Source organism: Archocentrus centrarchus, chromosome 4, assembly GCF_007364275.1.
Source record: "Archocentrus centrarchus isolate MPI-CPG fArcCen1 chromosome 4, fArcCen1, whole genome shotgun sequence".
In the NCBI taxonomy this organism is placed as follows: Eukaryota; Metazoa; Chordata; class Actinopteri; order Cichliformes; family Cichlidae; genus Archocentrus; species Archocentrus centrarchus.
The window spans coordinates 20,728,265-20,750,355 of NC_044349.1; the positions used below are offsets into that span (position 1 = coordinate 20,728,265).

The following is a 22,091-nucleotide window of genomic DNA, read 5'->3' on the forward strand; positions in this document are numbered from 1 at the left end:
ATATTTAGTCTAGAAAATGTCCCAAAATAGCCCAAGTCCAATTGTTTAAAGTTTAATTGGCAAATCTGTTACTAATTGATGAATTTACTGGCATGTGCTAGAAAGTCAAAGGGAAGTGATCTTCCCTGACCTGGATCAGGGCATCAGTGAATAACCGGGCAGTCTGTGATGCTATTTGGCAGCATTGGGTGCACAATACAATGTCCCAGAGGTTCCCAATTGGATTCAGCTCTGGGAAATGTGATGGCCAATCAATCCCTTCATCACCCAGGAACTGACTACATCCTCTAGCCACATGAGGCCAGTCTTTGTGACCAGGACTATGCCCAGGATCCGCTACACCACAATAAGGTCTAACAGTGGTCTGTGGATTTCATTCCTGTACCTAAAAGCTGTCAGTGTACCATTCGTGTGAAGGTCTGTGTCATCTTCCAAGGACATGCCTTCTCAAACCATCACTGACCCACTGCCAAACCAGTCATGCTAGATAATGTTGCAGGCAGCATAATGTTCATCCTCCAGACTCTTTTACGTCTGCCACGTGCTCACTGTGAACCTGCTCTCCAGGAGCATGTCTCCCCACCACCACCACCAATGCCACTGGACAAGTATTGTTAATCTTACAATGCCTAACACCAGTGGATGAGAGCATGAATCATGAATGTAACTGAGTACACTTGCTTGATTACTTTACTGATGTACAGATTTAATACACCAGTTTCATACACTGATTTTATTTCTGATTAAACATTCAGATTTAATGTGGGTCCCCCATGTGCCATTTAAAGAAATCCTGGAAACAGCCCCAGTACTCTCATCTGTTATGAGAACTGCACAGGTCCCACTAAAGGACTTTGGACCTACAGTGCTCCTCCTGTTCCTTCTTCCACAAAGGAACAGATACTAGTCCTGCTGCTGATTTTAAGTCCCTCTATGCCCCTGTCCAGCTCTCCTCGTGTAACGGCCCATCTCTTGGTATCTCCTCCACACTTTGCTGGGAGTTACAGCAAACCTACTTGTGACGACATGTATGCATGTGCCATCCTAGAGGAGCTGGACTATCTTAACAAGCTGAGTGGGCTGCAGATACTGTTTCATGCTACGAGGAGTGACAAGGACACTAGCAAAAAGCAAAACTAGAGAGAAATCAGTCAGGAGTGAGAAGGAGAGAGAAATGGTCTGTGGACATTACCTCCAAAACCATAACCTTTTGGGGGGGTGTCTGATTGTTGCCTTTCCAGTGTACCTGTTGTCATTTTCACTTGCACCAAAGTTGGTAAAATGGATTTACAATGGTTTATGCTTCCTAACTGGAAAGATCTATCTTCTTCTTCTTTCAGCTGCTCCCTTTAGGGGTCTCCACAGGAGATCATATGCCTCCATCTCATCCTATTTCTAGCATCTTTTGCTGTTACACCAACCCTCACTACATCCACGAATCTTTCCTGTGGTCTTCCTCTTGCTTGGGAGCTACACGTTCAGTATCCCCCATCCCTCCTCTGCACATGTCCAGTCCATCTCAGCCTTGCCTCACTAACTTTCCAAACTGTTCAACATGTGCATTGTCCATTGCTTTGGATGTTTGACCCCAGGTATTTAAACTCATCCACCTTCACTATCTCTGCTCCGGCTTCACAGTTGCACCCGTCTCCCTCTCATTCACACACATTGATGTATTCTGTCTTGCTTCTACTGACTTTCATTCCCCTTCTCTCCAGAGTATACCTTCACCTTTCTAGGCTCCTGTCCAACTGCTCCCTACACTCACTACAGATCAGTGTTCACGTGAGCCTGTCCAACCTGTCCATGACCACTGCAAACAAAAGAGGAGATTCCTGGTGTAACCCCACCCACACAGTGAACGCATATGTCACACGCACCTCCCCTCACATAATTCTTTGTCATTCCTGACTTCCTCGTGCAGTACTACAGTTCCTCTCCTGGCACCCAATCATATGCTTTCTCTAGATCCACAAAGACACAGTGCAACTCCTGACCTTCTCTATATTTCTCCATCAACACTCTGAAAGCAAACATTGCATCTGTAGTATATATAATTACCTTTTTTGTTATAGATGAAACTACAACAGCATAGGAAGTACTTCACATGAACTCCAGTAATTCAGACGCTTGTGGATTTAAAAAAAAAAAAAAAAGTACGATTCAATAATATAATAGCAAAATCCTCCAATCTCATTGTACATCCTGTATAATGACAATAAAGGCATTCTATTCTATTCTTATAGAAATCACTGTACACTACTTTTAGTTGGATTTTCAGGGAGTTATTTATTTATGTATTTATTTATAATTTAAATGGTCATTTTTAATGGCATTCTCCAACACTGAATATGTTCATGGAGTATTATAAATCATCATTATGATCAGTACCATATTCATCGTCCGCCCGTGACCCACACCATATCCGACTCCTCCCCGCCCGCAGCGATTGTAAAGATGGCGTCCATCATGGAGGGGCCGCTCAGCAAGTGGACTAACGTCATGAAAGGCTGGCAATATCGCTGGTTTGTTCTGGACTACAATGCCGGCCTGCTGTCGTACTACACGGTACGTTCATCTCGGCTTTTTGTGAATGTCAGCGTGTTTCGTTCAGGAGGTTAGACTGTGGAAGTTGTGGCTGGTCGTCAGCAGAAGTGGGAGAGGGGCCTTGTGTTTGTCAGGAGTTGGGAGTCACAGCTGGCACAGCGAGGCGAGTCTTTTGGTGACGGATGCACACGTTGGCCAATAGCAACGGCTCTCGAAGACCGACTGACGAATCGGGTGGTAGCATTTTTTCCCATGCTTCCGCATGCTAGCTAACTAGCACAGCTACACGCAAAAAAAAAAGCGTAGACTCGTGTAGACATAGTTGTGGATAGTTTGAAGTTTCAGGGGAGACAGAGAGAGAAATTTGTGTGCATGCGGGAGAGACGACCTCTGTTCCGACAGTTAACCAAGCGTCCAACGTTCACTGGTTTGCTAACCAAAAAGCTAACAAGACACCGCGAAGGCAGAACAGTCGTTAACCTTAGAGTTAACCTCACCAGCACTTTGATTAGTATGTTATGTGGACTGTAAACCAGGCAATAGTCACGGTTAGTCAAACAAGCTGCAATGAAGACCAAGTGCCCCCATTCATGTGAGAGAGGTTAGTGGCTCTGTTGGCCTAAAGGGATGTAACCACACTAATCCGAGCCCTTCTCTGTTAACCATCACTGTCTTTTAGTTTGCAGAATGGTAGTCATTACTATGATCCCCGATAAATGATGGTGGTTGAGGTGTGAGAAAAAATCTGCCCCAATTACCCAGAGGTGTGGAAAGACGGTTTGAGGTGTTAAGAGAAGGCTTTAGGTTCAGTTAATAATCCTGTAAACAATGTCATAAATAACCTGATTAGCAATCCAACGTTGTATTGATGGCATCTGTATGTTAGGCCTTGTGGATCTTTTATCAGTTTGTAGCTTGCCTTTTCACTATTCGTTAATTGTGATTATCCTTTTAGTATGCTATCAGAAGTGTGATTACTCCCATTCGTACTCTGTTCTTCTTCTGCTTTCGGCTGGTCCCTTAGGGATCTAGGGATCATCACAGCAGATTGCCTACCTCCATCTCACCGTATCTCTAGCATCCTCTTCTGTCATACCAACCGTCTGCCTGTCCTCCTTCACTGCATCTCTGAGGTCTTCTTTTATTCCTGCCTGGCAGCTCCATATATAGCATTCTTTGTTCAATATATCCATTACTGTTGTGGTCAGAACTTTACATACACTTATCATGGGCATGAATGCCCGGAATGTTGCGGTAATTTGGGGCTTTTAATGATTTCTTTGAACTGTTCTTTTTCCAGGGTGGTAAATAGTAAATGTACATTTGCATTCACCCATTGACACACACATTCATACAAGTGCTTTCTATCTAACATTTGCGCACACATTCACACTCCAGTGAACACATCAGGAGCAACTCGTGGTTGAATATCTTGCCCACTTTGGCATGCAGACTGGAGCAGCCAGGAATTGAACCACCATCCTTCCGAGTAGTAAATGACCCGCTCTACTTCCTGAGCCCCAGCCACCCCTGTATTGTACAGAATACATCTTTAATAACTTTAAAAACCAAGAATTGCGTGCACAAGTTTGAATTTATTTTGGATTTTCTCTAATTCACACAGGGTCAAATGTATACATACATCCCAACTAATCTCTCGTTAAATGTCCCTTAGCAAGTTGCACTTTGACCAGAGGCCTATATTGCAATGCAGGATTTTAGCTTATCCAGGCAACTTCAGAGTTAACCCTGGGTTTTCTGTACTACGATGGTTGTTCACTTCTTACCAGGGTACATTGCCATGGTAACTTATGCTGTGAACCTAACCTGCTCCAGAACAGGTTAAGTTCCACATTAGAGCGCATCAGGTATGAAATCACCACCTACTGAGCAATCAGTTCTCCAGAAAATAGCTTCACCATTCCTGGAAGATCAGTCGGACCTCTGTGGGGAGAGGAAGAGGGTCTAAAGTTTTCAGTTTTCACACCATGTTTTAAGTGTAATATAGTTAATCTGCTGGGGGAATACATTTTATATGTGCAGTTTGTTAAGCCGTGCCTTACTAAAACCACTGAATGAAGCACAAACTGCGTGTCGCATTGTCATGGGGATGTGCATGTAATAATTTGGTGATTTAGAAAATTTATAAAATGTTATTTGATTTTAATCTGCTGGAATTGCAGCTACCAGAACACAGGACACACCAAGAATACCTGTTCAATCAAATTCATTTCACTTTCATTTTCACTTTCAACACTTTCAACACATCAAATTCATTTGATGTGTTGAGAAACTGAAGTGATTTCCACGTCTCAGTTATTAGGTTGTGGGACAGTAACTTTAAATGTTTAAATAGATCCAGTTTAAAGTTTCAGAGCTTTAATGTGCAGCCGTCACCTTACAGCAGTACCGAGAGCGCACCCAGCAATAAAATGAAACTGGAATTAAAATGTTTATTTTACCACTCTGTGCACTAAATCTTCAGATTATCAGTTTGCTCTGGCATCAATCGAGTGTCTTTTTGGCAACAGTGTTGCATTTTACTGGTATATTTTTCAAAATCTTCTTTATAGATTTTTATTTGAAAACCATTTGATAATGCCTCTGGAGTAGGTGGTACTAATATGGAAGAAAGTCCTACATATGTGGAAGAAAAGTCATATGACCTGTGAAACGCCCCTTTTTAGATTGGTTAGATGCTGTCAACGCCATCCCTTTCATGTGAACCCAAATTTCCCCCTGCACGTCAACTTGTGTAACTCGTGTGACTGTTTATCCTGATCGACAATGTTAGGGTAAGTGAATCGAGATAATGGAAAGATACCTTGGGTTTGTTGCGCTCACTTCGTAGGGTTCAGATGCTTTTGATAGCCATCAACAAGCTTCTGGCATAATTCTGGTTGGATATTTGACCAGTTTTATTGGCAGAATTGGTAGAGTTGATTTTAAATTGGTTGGTTTCATGGCACATACCCTGCTTTTAAGTGTAGTACACAAATTTTCAGTAGGGTTGAGGTCGGGGCTTTGGGAAGGCCATTCTAGCACCTTAAGGCTAGCCTGTTCAGTCTATTCAAAAAAACAGTTTTGATGTGTGTTTGGGATTATAGGTCCTGTTAGAACCTATAATTATGTCCAAGTTTCAGTTGTCTAGCTGTTGATTTGAGGTGAAGATGAAGAATTTGGAGGTAGCCCTCCTTCATTATTCCATCCACTTTGTGCAGTGCACAAAACGCCACTGGCAGCAAAACAACCCCAGAGCATGATGCTACCACCACCATGCTTAACAGTTGGTACAGTGTGCTTAAGTTTAAAAATGTCAACTTTACTCCTCTAAACATACCTTTTGTCATTGTGACCAAATGCCCCAGTCTTTTCGTCTCACCATAAAACTTTTCTCCTGACGACATTTGACTCGTTGAGCTAAAGGTGTCAATTTTGGAGCAGGGACATCTTTCTTGGCCTGCACCCTCTCAGTCTATGCTGATGCAAAACTCACTTCAATGTGGATAGTGACACTGGTGTTACAGCAGTTTCCAGTTCATGGCAGGCTTGAGCCTAGGTGGTTCCTGATTTCGTGAGCATCCTAACCAATTTCCTCTAATCTGAAGGGCACAGTCTGGGTCGTCTTCCAGACCTTGGAAAAGCACATTTGAATAACTTGCACTTATGTACAGTTGTTTGAACCGATGATCTTGGAATCTGCAGCTGTTTAGAAATCGCTCCAAGAAACTTTCCCAACTTGTGTAACTCTACAATTCTCCCTCTTAGATATTCACCGAGTTCCTTGGACTTTCACATTGTTCTGAGTATTGGTCAATCCAATGAGAAACTACCAGTTGTAGTCAATCATGATTCCTAACAATAAGTTAATAGGCTTTGGTCTGGTAAGGTTAAAAGACACTGTAGAACCTTCAGCACCACTTATTGTGTGTGTGTGTGTGTGTGTGTGTGTGTGTGTGTGTGTACATTTGACCCTGGGTGGATTAGAGAAAATTCAAAATGAATTCAAATTTGTGCACCCAATTCCTGTTTTTTAAAGGCATTAGATGTATGCTGTTGAATCATTCCACCCAGTTCAAAGAAATCATTAAAAGCCCCAATTTACCATGATATTCATACCCATGAGTGTATGTAAACGTCTGCCATAGCTGCACATGTTCAAACCATCTCAAACTTGATTATCTTCTTTGTTTTTCTGAGCATTATTAGTTTCCCCAAGAAAGAAGAAAATGCAAAACTTTTTTTTAAAAAGTAGATTTTAAAATATGGTTATCATGAATTCTTTAGGTTGAGACACCAATCACCTTGTCTGCTGTCATTGAGTTTTTATTTTTTTTATTATTTTAGAGTAAATCTTCTCTATTAACCCTGTAACATTAACATCAGGTGATTTTCACCCACTTTGAAAGTAAGAGTAACAAAACTCATATTAGTGTTCTAGGGTTATGACTCATAAGACTTTTGGAACTTAGTCTGTTGTTGTATTGATAACATAAACATGCCCAAAATTTTTTTACATTTCTTTATCTTAAGTACACCTCCTGCTCTCAATGCTGCATACTTGAAATGTTTTGATCCCTGACTCTTTGTGTTATCGGTTCACAGTCAAAGGACAAGATGATGCGAGGATCCAGAAGAGGCTGTGTGCGACTCAGGGTAAGAGTCCCAAACCCCATCCGCTTCCTGATAGTTTTCCTGTGTGTCCTTGCTAGCCTGCTTTATCTGTGTTTTTGGAGGAATGTGCATGATTATCTGACATGATTTGGTTTGAGGGTGCAGTCTCTGAACCATAAATAGGCTGTCATAAGGTACACAGGTTTTCCAGGGAGACAAACTGACTTTAATGGGCCTCATGCAGGAAGATAATAACTCTGCAAATTGCCTTATTTGTTGACCTAGTTTGACGAGTTTTACTTGTTTCCTGCAGACATACTCATAAATCTACTGCTATATTCCAGTAAGGTATTTTTCCTTTTCAGTATATTTTGGCTACTGTCCACTAGATAGCAGCAGTTGTCATATTAACATGTCTATTTTTCTTCTTCATATATGGAGTAAAGGGAAGGTTCCTAATGAAGTTCGAGCCCCCCCCCCCCCCCCCCCCCCCCCCCCAAAAAAAAAGCTTTGAAAGAATGAACTCTCATTTCTAAATGTAAAGCGCCAAAGACATAAAGCATAAAATGTAGAAATCTGTCTATTGACTAAAATTTATAGAATTTGTTCCTCCTTCCCTGGGAGATGAATTACATTGTTGCCTTCAGGTGTACTCTGAGGTTTTGAGAAGGCATCTTGTTTCTTTGTGCTTGTAGATATCACTCAGAAGTGATAGTGTTTGAAAGTAAACCTGTTTATCCCTGACTTGTACATCCACTGTATGTTTGCCAGATAGCACTGAAAGGAGGAAGTATCTTCTGAAACTACCTGTGAAGAGGTCATGTAGTTATATGTATTCACATGATAATGGTTTCAGTTAGGACTGGATCCTTTTCTTTCAGTTTATTGTGATAATTTGATATGACTTACATTACCTGTTGAGTATTCTCGGCTTAATTTTAGTCTTTTCCCATACTCTATATGTGTCATCTTCCAAAAACCAGGTGTTATACTGGTTGTAGTTGTATTATTTTAGACCGAGTTTTCCCTCAATTCAAAAAAATTCAATAGTTATGCAAAGAAAATCAACATAATTTTATGACACAATGAAATGGCAGTCAAGATAGATTATTATCTCTTTGATTTTAACATTTTACAAAAAAATGACTTAATCAGATAGGATGCAGGGCAATGCATCCCCATCCTGAACTGTGTTAATCCTATCAGCGCAGGTCATGATTGGGTTGCATTGTCCGGGTCGATTATTTGGTCAATATGCTCTAACCTTACAAAGTCCTCAGTTGTCAGACAGTCGCCAATTCTATTTTTATAAGAAAAAAAGTGCTGTATCAATAGGATTGATTATTTCTGGTTGCAGGAGGAACAGACTACTTGAAAAAAGGCCCCCATCCAAACCTAAGCAGGACTGTTGATTTGGTATATTTGCTTGATTATTACTCTGACTCAGCACCAAAATAATTGAACCCTTGTCAAAGAGGTCATCAGTCTGGCTGCATTTTACGCTTGTGTTCAAAAAAGTGTGCTGCAGTTTTTGTATCATAGCTCAACAGCCAACATGTTTTTAAATCTAAAAACTGCCAGCTAGTTTGTCTGTGTAGGGCAGATATTGCATGAAATTTTATATTTAATGCTTTAGATCTTGATGCAATTTCTTTGGTTTAAGAGTAATTTTATGATGGCCAGAGTTTTCCACATCTATACATTGACCAGCCACTTCATCAGTTGCACCTTGCTAGTACATGGTTGGACTCTTTTCACCTTCAGAACTGGCTTAATTCTTTGTGACATAGATTTTCCACATTGCAGGAAACATTTCTCAGAGATTTTGGTCTATGTTGACATGAGAGCATCACACAGTTGCTGCAGATTTGTCAGCTGCACAATGATGATAATCTCCTGTTCCACCATATTCAATTGAATTCAAGTTGGGTTAATTTATAAAGTGCCAAATCACAACAACAGTCATCTCAAGATGCTTTATATTGCAAGGTAAAGACCTTACAGTATTTGGGAGAAAACTCCAACAATTAGACAACCCCCCCATGAGCAAGCACTGTGGCAGTAGGAAGGAAAAACTCCCTTTTAACAGCAATAACCCTCCGGCAGAACCAGCCTTAGAGGGTGGCCACCATTGGTTTTGAACAGAAAAAAGAAACATGAGGCGACAGGATAGAACACATTACGGGGTGGGGGGACAACAAAATTTAATGACATGCTGCATTAGTATATAAACACCAGGCAAATGAAAAGAGGGGAGTGGAGAATAAATGCTCATTGCATCCCAGTAGACCACTGGAAGTCCCACAACAGTCTTTGGCAGCATAACTATGGGATGGTTCAGGGTCACCTGATCCAGTTTTAACTATAAGCTTGATCAAAAAGGAAAATCTTGAGTCTAATCCTAAATTCAAGAGGGTGTCTGTCTCCTGAATCCAAACTAGGAGATGGCTCCAAAGGAAAGGAGCCTGAGAGCCGAAGGTTCTGCGTCCCCTTTTACTTTTAGAAACTCTAGGAACCACAAATAACCACAAATATATGAGGAGAAGGATTTTAAATTCAATTCTGGATTTAAGAGGAAGCCATTGAAGAAAAGCCAATATGGAAGAAATATGTTCTTTCTTTCTCAACCCTGTTGGTACTCTCGCTGCAGTGTTTTGGATTAACTGGAGGCTTTTAGGGAATGTTTAGAATAACCTGATAAAAATGAATCACAGTAATCCAGTCTATAAGTAATAAATGCATGAATTAGTTTTTCAGCATTGCGCTGAGACAAGATATTTATGATTTTAGAGAGATTCAACAATTGAAAGAAAGCAGTCCTACATATTTGTTTAATGTGTGCTTTGAAGGACATATCCTGATCAAAAATGGCTCAAGAGTTATCACGGTGTTTTTGGAGGCCAAGGTAGTGTCATCCAGAGTTAAATATGTGGTTAAAGGCCATGCTTCTAAGGTTTTTAGGGTCAAGTATAACCTCAGGTCTGTCTGAATTTAGGAGAAGAAAATTAGAGGTCATTCAGGCCTTTGTCTTTAAGAGGTGCCTGTAAGTAATAATAATAATAATAATAATAATAATAATAATAATACCTTTAATTTATAATGCACTTTACATTTTAAAAAACTTCAAAGTGCTACAAAACAAAAACATTATAACAAACAGTAAAAATATAAAACACACTAAATAATAGACCACAGTGTAAATTAAAATACACCAGGGTGTAGATAAAATAGCTAAAATTTATGCACAAAGATTAAAAACTCTTATAAAAAGAGAAATCTTTAAGCCCTTTCTAAAACTGTCCAAAGTTTAAGGCGCTCTCAGTTCAGATGGAAGTGAGTTCCATAGACGAGGGGCAGCCACACAGAAAGCCCGGTCACCCATAGTCCGTAAATTTATCCTTGGTACAATGAGAGCGTTTGCGTGAGCCGATCTGGAGGAGCGTGCCGTACATTTTAAGGAAAGAAGTTCTTTAAGATAGGAAGGGGCATTGCCATAAACACATTGATAAGTAAGAAGAGCGACCTTATAGTCAATCCTATAAGAAACAGGAAGCCAGTGGAGGGACTGAAGAGTTGGTGTAATCTGATCATATTTGCAAACTCCCTTCAGTATCCGGGCCGCAGCGTTTTGAATGTACTGGAGTTTCTGAAGACTCTTGTTGGGGATACCGACAAAGAGTGCATTACAGTAATCCAGTCTGGATGAGACAAATGCATGGACCAGTTTCTCTGCATCTTGAAGAGTTAAGGCAGGGCGGAGTTTTGCAATATTGCGAAGGTGGTAGAATGAGATTTTACTAAGGTGGTTTATATGGAGTTCCAAGTTGAGTTGGGGATCCATCCTAACACCAACTGACGAGGAGAGAGGAATACTATGTCCAAGAAAAGATATACTAACGATGGGTGATGAACTAATGAACTAATTGATTTCTATCATCTGGTTTCATAGATGGATATAGCTGGGTATCATCTGCATAGCAATGAAAATGTATACATTGCTTTCTAATAATGTTGCCTAAGGGAAAAATCTATAATGTAAAAAGTACTGGTCCTAACACAGAACCCTGTGAAGTTCCACAAATAACTTTCACGTGTGAAGAAGACTCCTCATTTACTGTAGATATGATTCAAATCATTGCAACTCATTTCCTCTAATACCAACAGTGTATTCTAATCTCTGTAGTAAAATATTGTGGTCCACAGTATTGAATGTTGCACTGGGACCTAGCAGGACAAGCACAGAGATAAGAACACTGTCAGAGGCCATAACGTTATTTGTAACCTTCACTGGTGCCCTGAGAATTTCTGAAACTTGAATGAAACTCTTCAAATAAACTATTGTTCTGCAGGTGATTGGTTTGCTGCTTTTCAGCTACTCTTTAAAGAATTTTTGAAATAAGAGAAAGGTTGGACAGTGGTCTATAATTAGCTAAGCAAGCTGGATCAGGTAAAGACTTAATTACTGCCACCTTGAAAGCCTGTGATATGCAGCCTCTTCATAAATTGAACCATTAATTAATGATAAGACTTCTTTGAACAGTCTTATAGGAATGGGGTCTAATTGAGATGCTGATGGTTTGCAGGAAGAAATTAAATTTAGTTTAGAAATATCAGTCAGAGAGTGATTCTAAATATCAGCAGATTAATGTTGCTGTACTTAATGATATGTCTGCAGGAAAACTATGAATATTTTGGTCTCTAATGGTTAAAATTTTATCTGAAGAAATTCATAAAGTCGTTACTAGTTAAAACAGTGCCCTGTCTCTTTGTCAGCTTGGCTGCTGAAAAGAAACCTGGGGTTGTTCATGTTTTCCTCTATCATTGACAAATAGTAAGATATCCCAGTTTTACAGAGGAGAGCACAAAAGTATTTTTCCAAGCCAAAGGAAGATCCAGTTTGAGTTATCTGCTTTAAGGTGTGCATTTGTGAGTTATGGCATAGAGTCAAAGTTATGATTTGTTGCTCTTTTTTTGAGAGGAGCCACATTATCCAGCGTCATATGCAGTAAAACTATTAATAAGGTAATAATAACTAGGTGGTCTTCTACATATCTTGGTTATAATGAATGTTTATTTGAGTTACAAGGCATTTTCACCCAGAGAACTGCCACTCACTTTCTCCAATCTCATTGTACATCCTGTATAATGACAATAAAGGCATTCTATTCTATTTTCTCTTTTCTGGATTGTTCTCTGTAAAACTTTAAAGATGGTTGTGTGAAAAAATCCCAATATATCAGCAATTTCTGAAGTCTGGACCAACAATCATGCCACGTTCAAAGTCACTTAAATAACTTTTCTTCCCCATTCTGTTGCACGGTTTGAACTTTAGCAGGTCTACATGCCTTAATGCATTGAGTTGCTGCCATGTGATTGGCTGATTAGACATTTGAATTAACAAGCAGTTTAACAGGTCTGCCTTGGCTGGCACGTGTAATCTGCTTAGACTAAAAAGGCTAGCAGGTGTCATCTGCCAAGATTTTCTTTGGTTGACTACAGCCCTCATCAACATAGAGGGATTGTAATCTGTTTGATTATGCATATCCAGATTATGTGCATAAAAATCTGATTCTGAATCAGTTACTATTGAGCCTAGTCCACTTATTCCACACTGCAAACATTATGTTGGCTTGCTTACAGTCAGTGTAAAAATACTTACCAAAAAAGTAATAATATATTTTATATGATCAGTTTTCATGTCAGACAAATCATTATTCATTTGTCCTCAGCTCGCTTGACTTGTTTGATATTATAGGCTTTCAAAAAAGTTGACAAAGTAATTTTTTCCCCTTCTGAAAATAACTGGCTCTTATGTCATGAATTTATTGAACACATCACAAGATGGGGTACATACCAGATGTTTAGTCAAGGGTATCTTGTTCAGATTCAGTTAAAACCAGTGGCACTAACTTTATGTTAAAAAGTTTTACAAAAAAAAAAACCCCTAACTGATTCTTAGGGATTATTGTTGCAGTAGAGTGAAAATATTTTACAGCTGTTTCATCTATTTTATCCACCCCGTATAGTGCCTCATATTTCTGTTATTTGAGATTTGCTGTGTAAGTGATCTGAGTCACACGCCCTGTTTCTGTTGCTAGGAGGTAATGCCCCAGCAAGCCAACAGGCCGTTTCTCTGCAGTTACTTTTTTTTTTTTTTTTTTTGGCTGCTGGCTGCTGGTCCCTAGTGTGCATCTCTCTCTCTCCACCCTTCCCTGCCTTTCTCCTCCTTCATTCTCCCAAATCCCACCTCTCTCTCCCCTCCCTTCTTCTCTACCATGTTCCAAAAGACTGCACTCATTTGTGTTTGTGTGTGTCTGAGAGGGAAAAGCAGGCTGATTGTGAGAAAGAGATAAGGCAAGAGGAAATGGAGCTTTTGAAGAGAAGAGGGTGAGCTGGTGAGAATGACTTGGAGTAATTTATAAATTAGAGCTAGTTAGGGACATGTGGAGGGCATGAAGATCCAAATGGAAAGTGGAGTATGACGTGTCCCTGTCTGACTGCTTGCTTTTTCCCATTCACTCTCTCACACTCTCTCTCTCTATTTGCTCAGGGAGCTGTGATCGGCATTGATGACGAGGACGACAGCACATTCACCATCACTGTGGACCAGAAGACTTTCCATTTCCAAGGTGAGATGTCCTCCTGTTAAATTTTGCTCTCTTTCTACCCACCCTCTCTGTGTAGTCATCACACTCTTTCCTTCTCTGGAGAAAGCTTTGCATTCAGCCGTGCTGTCCATTTGCTCTCTCACTCTCTCTCTCCCCCTCCTCTCTCCCCTTCCTGCCTTTTAACGTCTTGGATTGGTTTGCTCTCCTGCCAGGAGACACATACACACAGACATCTACACAATGTCAAAGCATGCAGCGTGCATCTGACTGGTTTCTTCCTTCCTGCGGACCCTCTTCAAGCTCGGAAGTTGGACTGACATATTTCGGTAAACAAGATTTGTTCCACTGCGAGCTAAACAGATTCATTTGGAACAGAAGAAGCAATTAAGACTTTTTTTTCCTTCAGCCCTCTTCACTGCGCCTGAAGAGGAAGATTGCTGCTTATGTGTCTCTGCAGTTGAGCCTCTGGGAATAATAAGGGAATACTGCTGAGCTCAGGTCTCTTCTCACTGCTGCTCCTGCTGTTCGCCTTTCGCTGCACTGCTGCCACCGCCGCTCGGTCTCTAACAGCCAGTCGCTCCATAGGGACAGGATTGGCTCCCAACTACAGCATCGCCCCCCCCACCCCTCCCGTCCTGTCAGCCCTTTCTTCCTTTTGACAGGGACCCGTCCTGTTCAGTACACCGCAGACACCTTTTTTTTACCCTATCACTCTGGCAGGTCTTTAACTAACCTCCTCTAAATTTCGTTCATTTCTATCCTTCCATTTGTCCATTTGTGTGTGTTTTGCCACCACCAAAATCCCATTCACTTCACTACCAGCACCCCTTCCACCTCCTTTCTTGAGAGTCACTAGCCACAGTCCATGGGCCCCCCGCCCCTCTCACCTCCTCCATGCCCTCTCCTATGTCTGTGTTCCGAAGCTGTATGCTGTGGTTCTACAAACGCAAGGGTAAGGAGAAAACCACGCACGTCTCACGGTCAGCATGCATGTCAGTCCCGGACGAAAGGATCGCAAGGAGGCGTTGTTTGTTTGTCTTCTGGGATGTGTAGTTAGGGTGGAGCAGTCCGTGGTGCACGGTCAAAACGGTTTGCAGTTGAGGTTCAAGGACAGTTCAGAGCAGTGCAACGATGACTGTTTAATAACTGTCAGCAGTGAGGTATTATTAAGGAGAGACGCTTATATACAGAGTCCTCAAATGTTTGTATAGACTTGCTGTGTTATTTTAGAAGGGGATGTTTATATTACTGGTATTGCTGGTTTGACTGAACATTGTCATCTTTTTTTTTTTTTTTTTTTTTTTTTTTTTTTCTTTTTTCTACCCTCAAGATATTAATACGTGTATGCAGATTTTCATATTGATGTATTCAGTGAATAATTGTTCAGATGTCATAGTCTTGATTTAATCTGGAATTTTCTTTGCTGCACTTATTCATTTGCAGGTGTCGGTTATAATGCCTTTTGTCAGTTAAGATGCATTTATTATTTATATGTTGAGCTGATTTTTATCTGAGTTAACTGAGTGTGTAAGACTAGTACATCAGAAAAGGGAGATCAGAAGAACAGCAGCAGTGTATGCAAATTATATTCTAATGAGGCCAAATCAATCAGAAGCCTTCATTAATGCAGTCAAAGAGGCGGTTTGGTGATAGACACATTGAAGTATAATAATGAAGCGCTGTTAGAATTTAAGAATCAGATTTTTCTGCTATTTAAGTTAAAACCCATCTGTGGGAATAAATTTTCTTTGAAAAAAGCATATCCTTGCACAGGAGGATGGGACCCCCAAGGTCATCTTTTCTGTTTGAGTGAAAACAATGAAAAGTCGATGTAAGTCACATCTGCTTTCCAAATACCCAGTGGAGCATTGTACTATCTCATGTATCACGGGCAGAAAATTAGCACTCGGTGTGTGCTGAACATGAGATTCTGGATGCATCAGCTGTTAGCTGAGATATCAAGAGATGCACAGGATGTCGGGCAGGACTAGATTTCGGTGTTGCTGTAAGATGATCCTAGAGTAAGAATGTTATGCAGTGAGTCTCACAGGATTAGCAGCAGCATCTGAATGGGCCAGTGTGTGGGTAAAAGCATAGATTGTTTCATTGGTCATGGAGTGTCGCTGCCGAGCTTAAGAGAAAGGAAAGGAATAATAGACCGAGATCAAAACTTCTATTTAGAATGATGCATCTTGTATTATATAGCTCTTTATGGCTGCTTATCTCTGCAGTAAGATTTTGTAATTTATAGCACTGAACCACAGTGCTCTCTGGTACAGGACAGTCCATATTACAGGTTAAAATATAGTTCTGAGCTCACTGTCCACTGTGCTAGCCCGTAGTGCAGCTCTGTGCTCCTTCTATTTAGAGAAGCATCCATTATTCATCATCCTCTCTCCCCCGGCAGTGCATCATAGCTGCCTGAGAGCCCTTTTCCTCTTTTCCCCTCTTTGCTGGCCTTCTCGTATCTGCTTCTCTTCTCTTATCCTATCTGTCTTCTCCTCTCTCCCTCTCGGGCAGCATCAGTCCAGGAGGAGAAACCCCTGCATGTTCTCTGTCTTGTCTTGTCTTGTCTTGTCTCCTCACCCTTGAACCCCCCCTCACCTGCACCGTCAGTTCTTTCCTTTTTTTATATTTCTCACCTTTCTCATCATTTTGACCTCTCTGTTATTTCAGGATCGCATCTGATGTTGTGAGTTAGGTTGAAAAGTCTTTTTTTTTAAATAATCTTCATTAAATGAGCAAAGTACAAATATCTATCGCTTTTCCAGCCAATGCAGCTTCACTTCAGCAACCATATGTTACAGTCATAGTAATTTTTTGGCAGCATATTGGAGTAGCTTCAGGGTCACAGTATTGACAGCTTACAGTCTAGCATCAGACTCTCGGCCTTCCTGCTGGAGCATGTGACCAGACATTTCATAGCTTGTCTGATTGTCTGAAGATGGCAGGAGGAGAAAGAAGTGGGTTGAATAATTAACACAGGGCTTTCAGGAAAAAAAGAAGGAACTGCATCATAAAGGGAAATCACTGATGGCTTAAGATTAAATCCTTGGGTTAAGAGTACATGACCATTAGCTTAATTGTAGCAGTTTGTCTGGACATATTTGTCTGTGCGTGTGTGTGTGTGTGTGGGGTAACTTCACATGCTGGATTTAGATATTTGCATCATCTGTTATGTGTTTGTCTGTGATGGCATTGTTTACAGTCTAGGTGACTCTAACTATCTGTAGCTTTATTTATGTACGCAGCCAGAGATGATTTCCAGTCTAGCCGGCCCGACTCATTCGGTCACAGAATTGCTTCTTTTTTTTTCCTTTTTTTCTTTACAGTTGGCCAAGTCTCAGAGTAATAATTATGCTTGTCCTATATTATTACTTTTCACGTGGATATCAGCTGATATCCACAGTATGCCAGTATACTGCTCTCCTTGTAACACCAATTCATTGTACTTTCAAGAATAATATACAAAAAATTAAATGTGAACAAAATCTTTGTGGTATTGTGTTTATCACTGGATTTAAGAGGCAGCATAATGTTGATAATAATGTTACTTTGAGTTCAACAAAAAACCTTGCATGGCCAGTTCTTTTAATTTCCTGATCATTAGTCTTATGTCAGTGAGGCCCCACCACCTCCACCACCACAAAAAAACAAAGGTTAAAACCACAAGAATAAAGCTTAAAAATAGTATGGAAACCACACTGTGAGAGCTCTGAACATTCACACGACTTAACTGTTCATGAAAGTTGGTCACATCCCCAGAGAGTCAAATTCAGCAGCTGCCTGGTGCATGGGAGGAATTCATTGAAATACATATAGTTTTACAGTGATATAATGATTTTGTACAATCAGCAACATACTGTAAATAACCTTATAAAGAATTCAGTCAAAGGATTTCATTGTTTTGGGTTTTTTTTTTTTTTTTTAGGATAAAGTGAGGTGAAACAAAGCAATTTGAAAAATAGTATTTATTGTGAGCAATTTGTCAGGTTTAGGGAAATAATACCTTAGAAACACAGTGAGTCTAGATTACTATTCAGATTATCTGTGTATGATGATTTATTTTGATTCTCTTTGATGGTTTTTTTTGTGTTGTTTTGGGGTTTGTTTATTGACCATTCTCTTTGTCTCTGCTCTACCCTGCTACATTATCTATAGCAGGTAGCTTTGCCCTTAAGCGTTCGTGACAGGAACAGTATCCTGTGGAAAATGATATCAACGCATACCCTCCTTCGCAAATATGTCAGTCTAGTATCAGTTCCTTTTGCTGGATATGAGGTGATCTCCGCTGGGTGTGTGGTGCTGAACTGCAGCCTGACTCTGCACCACTGCTAAATATGTGGAAACTGTTTTACTTTGCATCAACATTTAGGTATCTTATTTTTACTCGTTGGATTTTGCAGTTATGCAGTTATTTGTGTTCCGTGCAGAACGGTTATGGGAGGTTATGGGACTTTATACAGTATCTGCAAGCGTGTGGGTGGATGGGCTGGCGCTTACTGGTGTGAGGTACAGTACCCCCTGTATGTGCTTATTCCTCTGATAGCCTTGCTGTGCCTCGCTGCATTTCTCCAGCTTGAGAGCCTTCAGTAATGGGTTTAGTCTGCACACCTTCCTCTGTTATGACAGTACCAGGTGAGCTGTCAGAGCGTTTCATTCGTACAGGGTGGAAACAGCATTATAAAACTTTTAAGAGTGTCTTTTATGGGAAGGTTTGTGGAAAAGCCATTTAACTTTCAGACTTTTGTCCCTTATGTTGTTTTTAAATCTGACAATACTGCAAAATGGCATGTAGCAAACCCTGTATTTATTTTCACTAGGCAGGACTCCCAAATGTTTTCACTATTAGAAATTTTCTTATTGATGTAAAATAACCTGCTCTGTTTGGCAGCTTTTGCAAACAGAATCGTGATCTAAATGCACTGTTGTGCCAGACACATTTGCTTTTCCAAAGTGGTCTCTATAAACTGTCTATAAATGTCCTTAATTATTTCTATAGAGTATATGAATTAAAAGCACATAATATAGATACTGGTAACATTCACTGAAAATGTCTTGATATCCTATTTTGTCTTTGGAAAATATTAGGTGAATCAGGTTAGGACCCCCCCCCCCCCCCCCCCCCCCCCCCCCCCCACACACACACACACACACACACACACACACACTTGCATCTCACAGCAGGAGACTGCTTTGCGTCAGCTGCTCCTGAGTGGAGCGTGCAGGAGGCAGGACACACGATGGCCACTCACTCGCTCACTGTGAATGCACTGGACGATTACCTGCCCTTTACTAACATGGGCACAACTGGGAATAGCAGATCTTGTACTAGGGAGCTTGCAGGTTAAATACTCTTTGATAATGGATCCGGATAGGTGGATAAAGACTGTACTCACACCTTCTTGGCAAAACAAGTCACGGTGCAGATGTGAACCACTAAGGAGGACAAAGACTGAACTTGTGACACAATTCACACAGTTTGTGTATTAGTTTTTCTTGAATGGCCCTGCTGTCATGAATAGAGCTAAACAACATTAGCTGCAGCAAATCTGTTCCTCTGGAGAGTCTGTTTTGCTGAAGGGAAACTGAGAGGGCAATGAGGCACTGTCTGAGTGGATTGGCCTGAGCCTCAGCTGCTTTTTAATGTCTTTAAAAGCTTTTCTGTTGTAGCACTGTTTAGCCTCCCTGCAAGCACAGTCCGTCTTCTGCTGTACTGTCTTGTTTCCAGCTCAATGAAAGATGACTCTTGCGCAGGATATAGTTTGCCAGCTAATTATCTTAAGCCCTTCGTTCACAGCTTTTAGAGTTCAGATTTTTTTTTTTTTAATAAACTGTATGGATTACTATCCTAATGTGGAAAGCAGTGCACTGGCTCATTATACATACAGTATTGTGCAAAAGTGTTGAGCGACCCCATATTTCTTTATATTTTTGCTTCCAAGAAGCCAGACTAATTTTTTAAAAGTTTTATTGAGTTCTCCTACTTCTCCTGACTTTCTGAAGGTTTTTCAGAGTTTTTCTCTAGACATTGGCTGCTAGTTCCCCATTTTCAGAGGAATGTGGGGTTTTTTGTTTGTTTAGTAAACCACTTAAGAGTGGTTCATCGCTTAAATTAGGTGCCTTTTTTTATGCTTCAAATGATTCATAGGTCAGTCTTTTGTCTATATGTGACATTAGTGGAAAAACTTGGCATATCTAAAACTTGGCATGGTGTGTAGTGTATCCTTAAAAACATTTGAGGAAACTGAACAAGTGCAGGACAACAGAAGTGGCAGGCCTAAAAAACTATCTACAGCAGATGGACAGTATCTGAAAGTCCTTAAGAAATAGGAAGAAATCCAGCAAAGACCTGACACAGGACCTGAGAGCTGCAACTGACCCTTCTCTTGATCCATCTACTGTTCACTGAAGCCTCATCAGGAATGGTCTCAGTGGAAGGATGGCTGTTGAGAAGCCATTCTTAAGGAAGAAAAGGAAGAAAAATGGTGTCTTATGGAGTGATGAATCCAAATTTGTGTGTATATTCCACCATAAAGCACAGTGGAGGCTCTGTCATAGTTTGGTGCTGCATTTCAGCCTGTGGTGTTGAGGATCTTGTCAAAACTGACGGAACACCAAAATTGATTGATTTATACCATCAGATTTTGATCCATCATGCAATAACACCTGGAAAGTGTCTGATTGGCAGTGGTTTAATTTTTCACCATGAGAACGATCCCAAACACATTACCAATGCAGTAAAAGCATACCAGGATAGAAGAACACACAGTGGAGCACTATCCAGCTAGACAGCCTTTAAGCTGAGGTGAGAGTTTATTTGGTGCTATATATAAACAATTCGTGCACTTAATTGTCTCAGCAGGAAATATACAACATTACATATGCCATTGGCAAGAAAAAGCATCCAAGAGCCATTTGCAATTGTGGCAGAGCCTCTTCTGGGGCACTGTTTAATGTCGCTGGCCATCTATTTTGTTCTCTTGTCTCTGCTCTGAGGGTGCAGCCTCATTCTGCTCTATTTCACGGAAAGATGAGAATCAGTACTGTGACAGCACAGGAAAGGAGCTGTAATTTCTCATTTATACAACTGTTGTATTCATTCATCATTCTCATGCACAGTGTCGGGTGCCAAAGTGTTGAAAAAGACTGTTTATGTATTTGGTTGCCTACTGCATGAGTTAAATGTAATTCAGTGTATTTAAATGGCTTTAGTTTTAATAATCTCCAGTGTATGTCGTCCTTTTTTCTTTTTTTTCCTCCCCCCTCTAGCCTGTTTTGCCATTTATCCATCTTGATTGTGTTGGTGTGAGATACCAGCTCTGGAGATAGGAGCTGAGATGATCTGCCTTTCCCTGAACATAATGAAGGTGGCATTCGCCTTTTATAGGTCTCAAAACACCAATAGAATACCTGTTTTTTAAAAAACTCTTGAAAACATAACCGGTTTACTCAAGAAAAACCCCATGGCACACCTTGGTGTGATCGGTTTCATGTAATTGCACACTTCCTTCTGTGCTGCAGTACAGTTGGTGCTGGTAGTTCAGTACAGAGGCAATAGTTCCTTTATGAAACTGATCACCACAAGGTTAGTAGATTCAGGCTAACCGGGTCATGATTTCCAAAGAGACACGTTTTTTGGTTTTTGAACTTTTTTTTTTTTTTTTGGGGTGCTGTGAGCACTATGGCCAAGACCCATTTAGTTCTGTTATATTCAAGAGAAGGATGCATCTTCTTACCATAAAGACTTAAAGCTCCTGGTTGAGTCCAGGTGCTTTCTGTCCACTGAATGGCATTAAAGATAGACTGCTGCTCTTGGAGAAATAGACCTGACCCCTATTAAACAACTGTGTCATTTTTACACTGTGCCTTTTGTACAAATAGAGAAATACAGCTTCTATGTGAATATTTAGTGTCCTTCACTGCGTCACCACTACTCATGTCATTTTAGTGCTGTCATTACTATGCAATATAATTTTTTTATTTTTTTTTTTATATGGGTTACAGATGATGTCTGTATGGAAAATGTGGCTTACTGGGTGTGTCTGTGTGTTTCTGCCCTTAGCCCGAGATGCAGACGAACGGGAGAAGTGGATCCACGCCTTAGAGGGAACTATCCTTCGTCACACCCTCCAATTACGGGTAAGAAACCAAGTCCTTGTTTTTAGTGTCTGTAGGTTTGCATAGGTGCATATCATTGTGTCTAATCCATTATAATTAACAGAAGAATTGTTTTGATGTGGGGACATTTTTTGATATTTGCATGCCTTTTATGCAAATTCCTGTCTCACCATCCATGTTTTCAAAAGCGAGCATGCCAGT

General features: G+C 40.5%; 1 protein-coding gene across 2 annotated transcripts in view; it reads left to right on the top strand.

The window, feature by feature from the left end:
* The first annotated feature begins 2,438 nt into the window (after positions 1-2,438).
* osbpl9 (oxysterol binding protein-like 9) overlaps positions 2,439-22,091 on the top strand; it is a 39,054-nt gene continuing 19,401 nt past the window's right edge. For both annotated transcript variants that reach the window (XM_030727214.1, XM_030727215.1), the window contains exons 1-4: positions 2,439-2,568; positions 7,153-7,203; positions 13,712-13,790; positions 21,835-21,911. In XM_030727214.1, the coding sequence (XP_030583074.1) occupies positions 2,458-2,568; positions 7,153-7,203; positions 13,712-13,790; positions 21,835-21,911 (318 nt within the window). In that variant the 5' untranslated portion in view covers positions 2,439-2,457. The remainder of the gene's footprint in view (positions 2,569-7,152; positions 7,204-13,711; positions 13,791-21,834; positions 21,912-22,091) is intronic.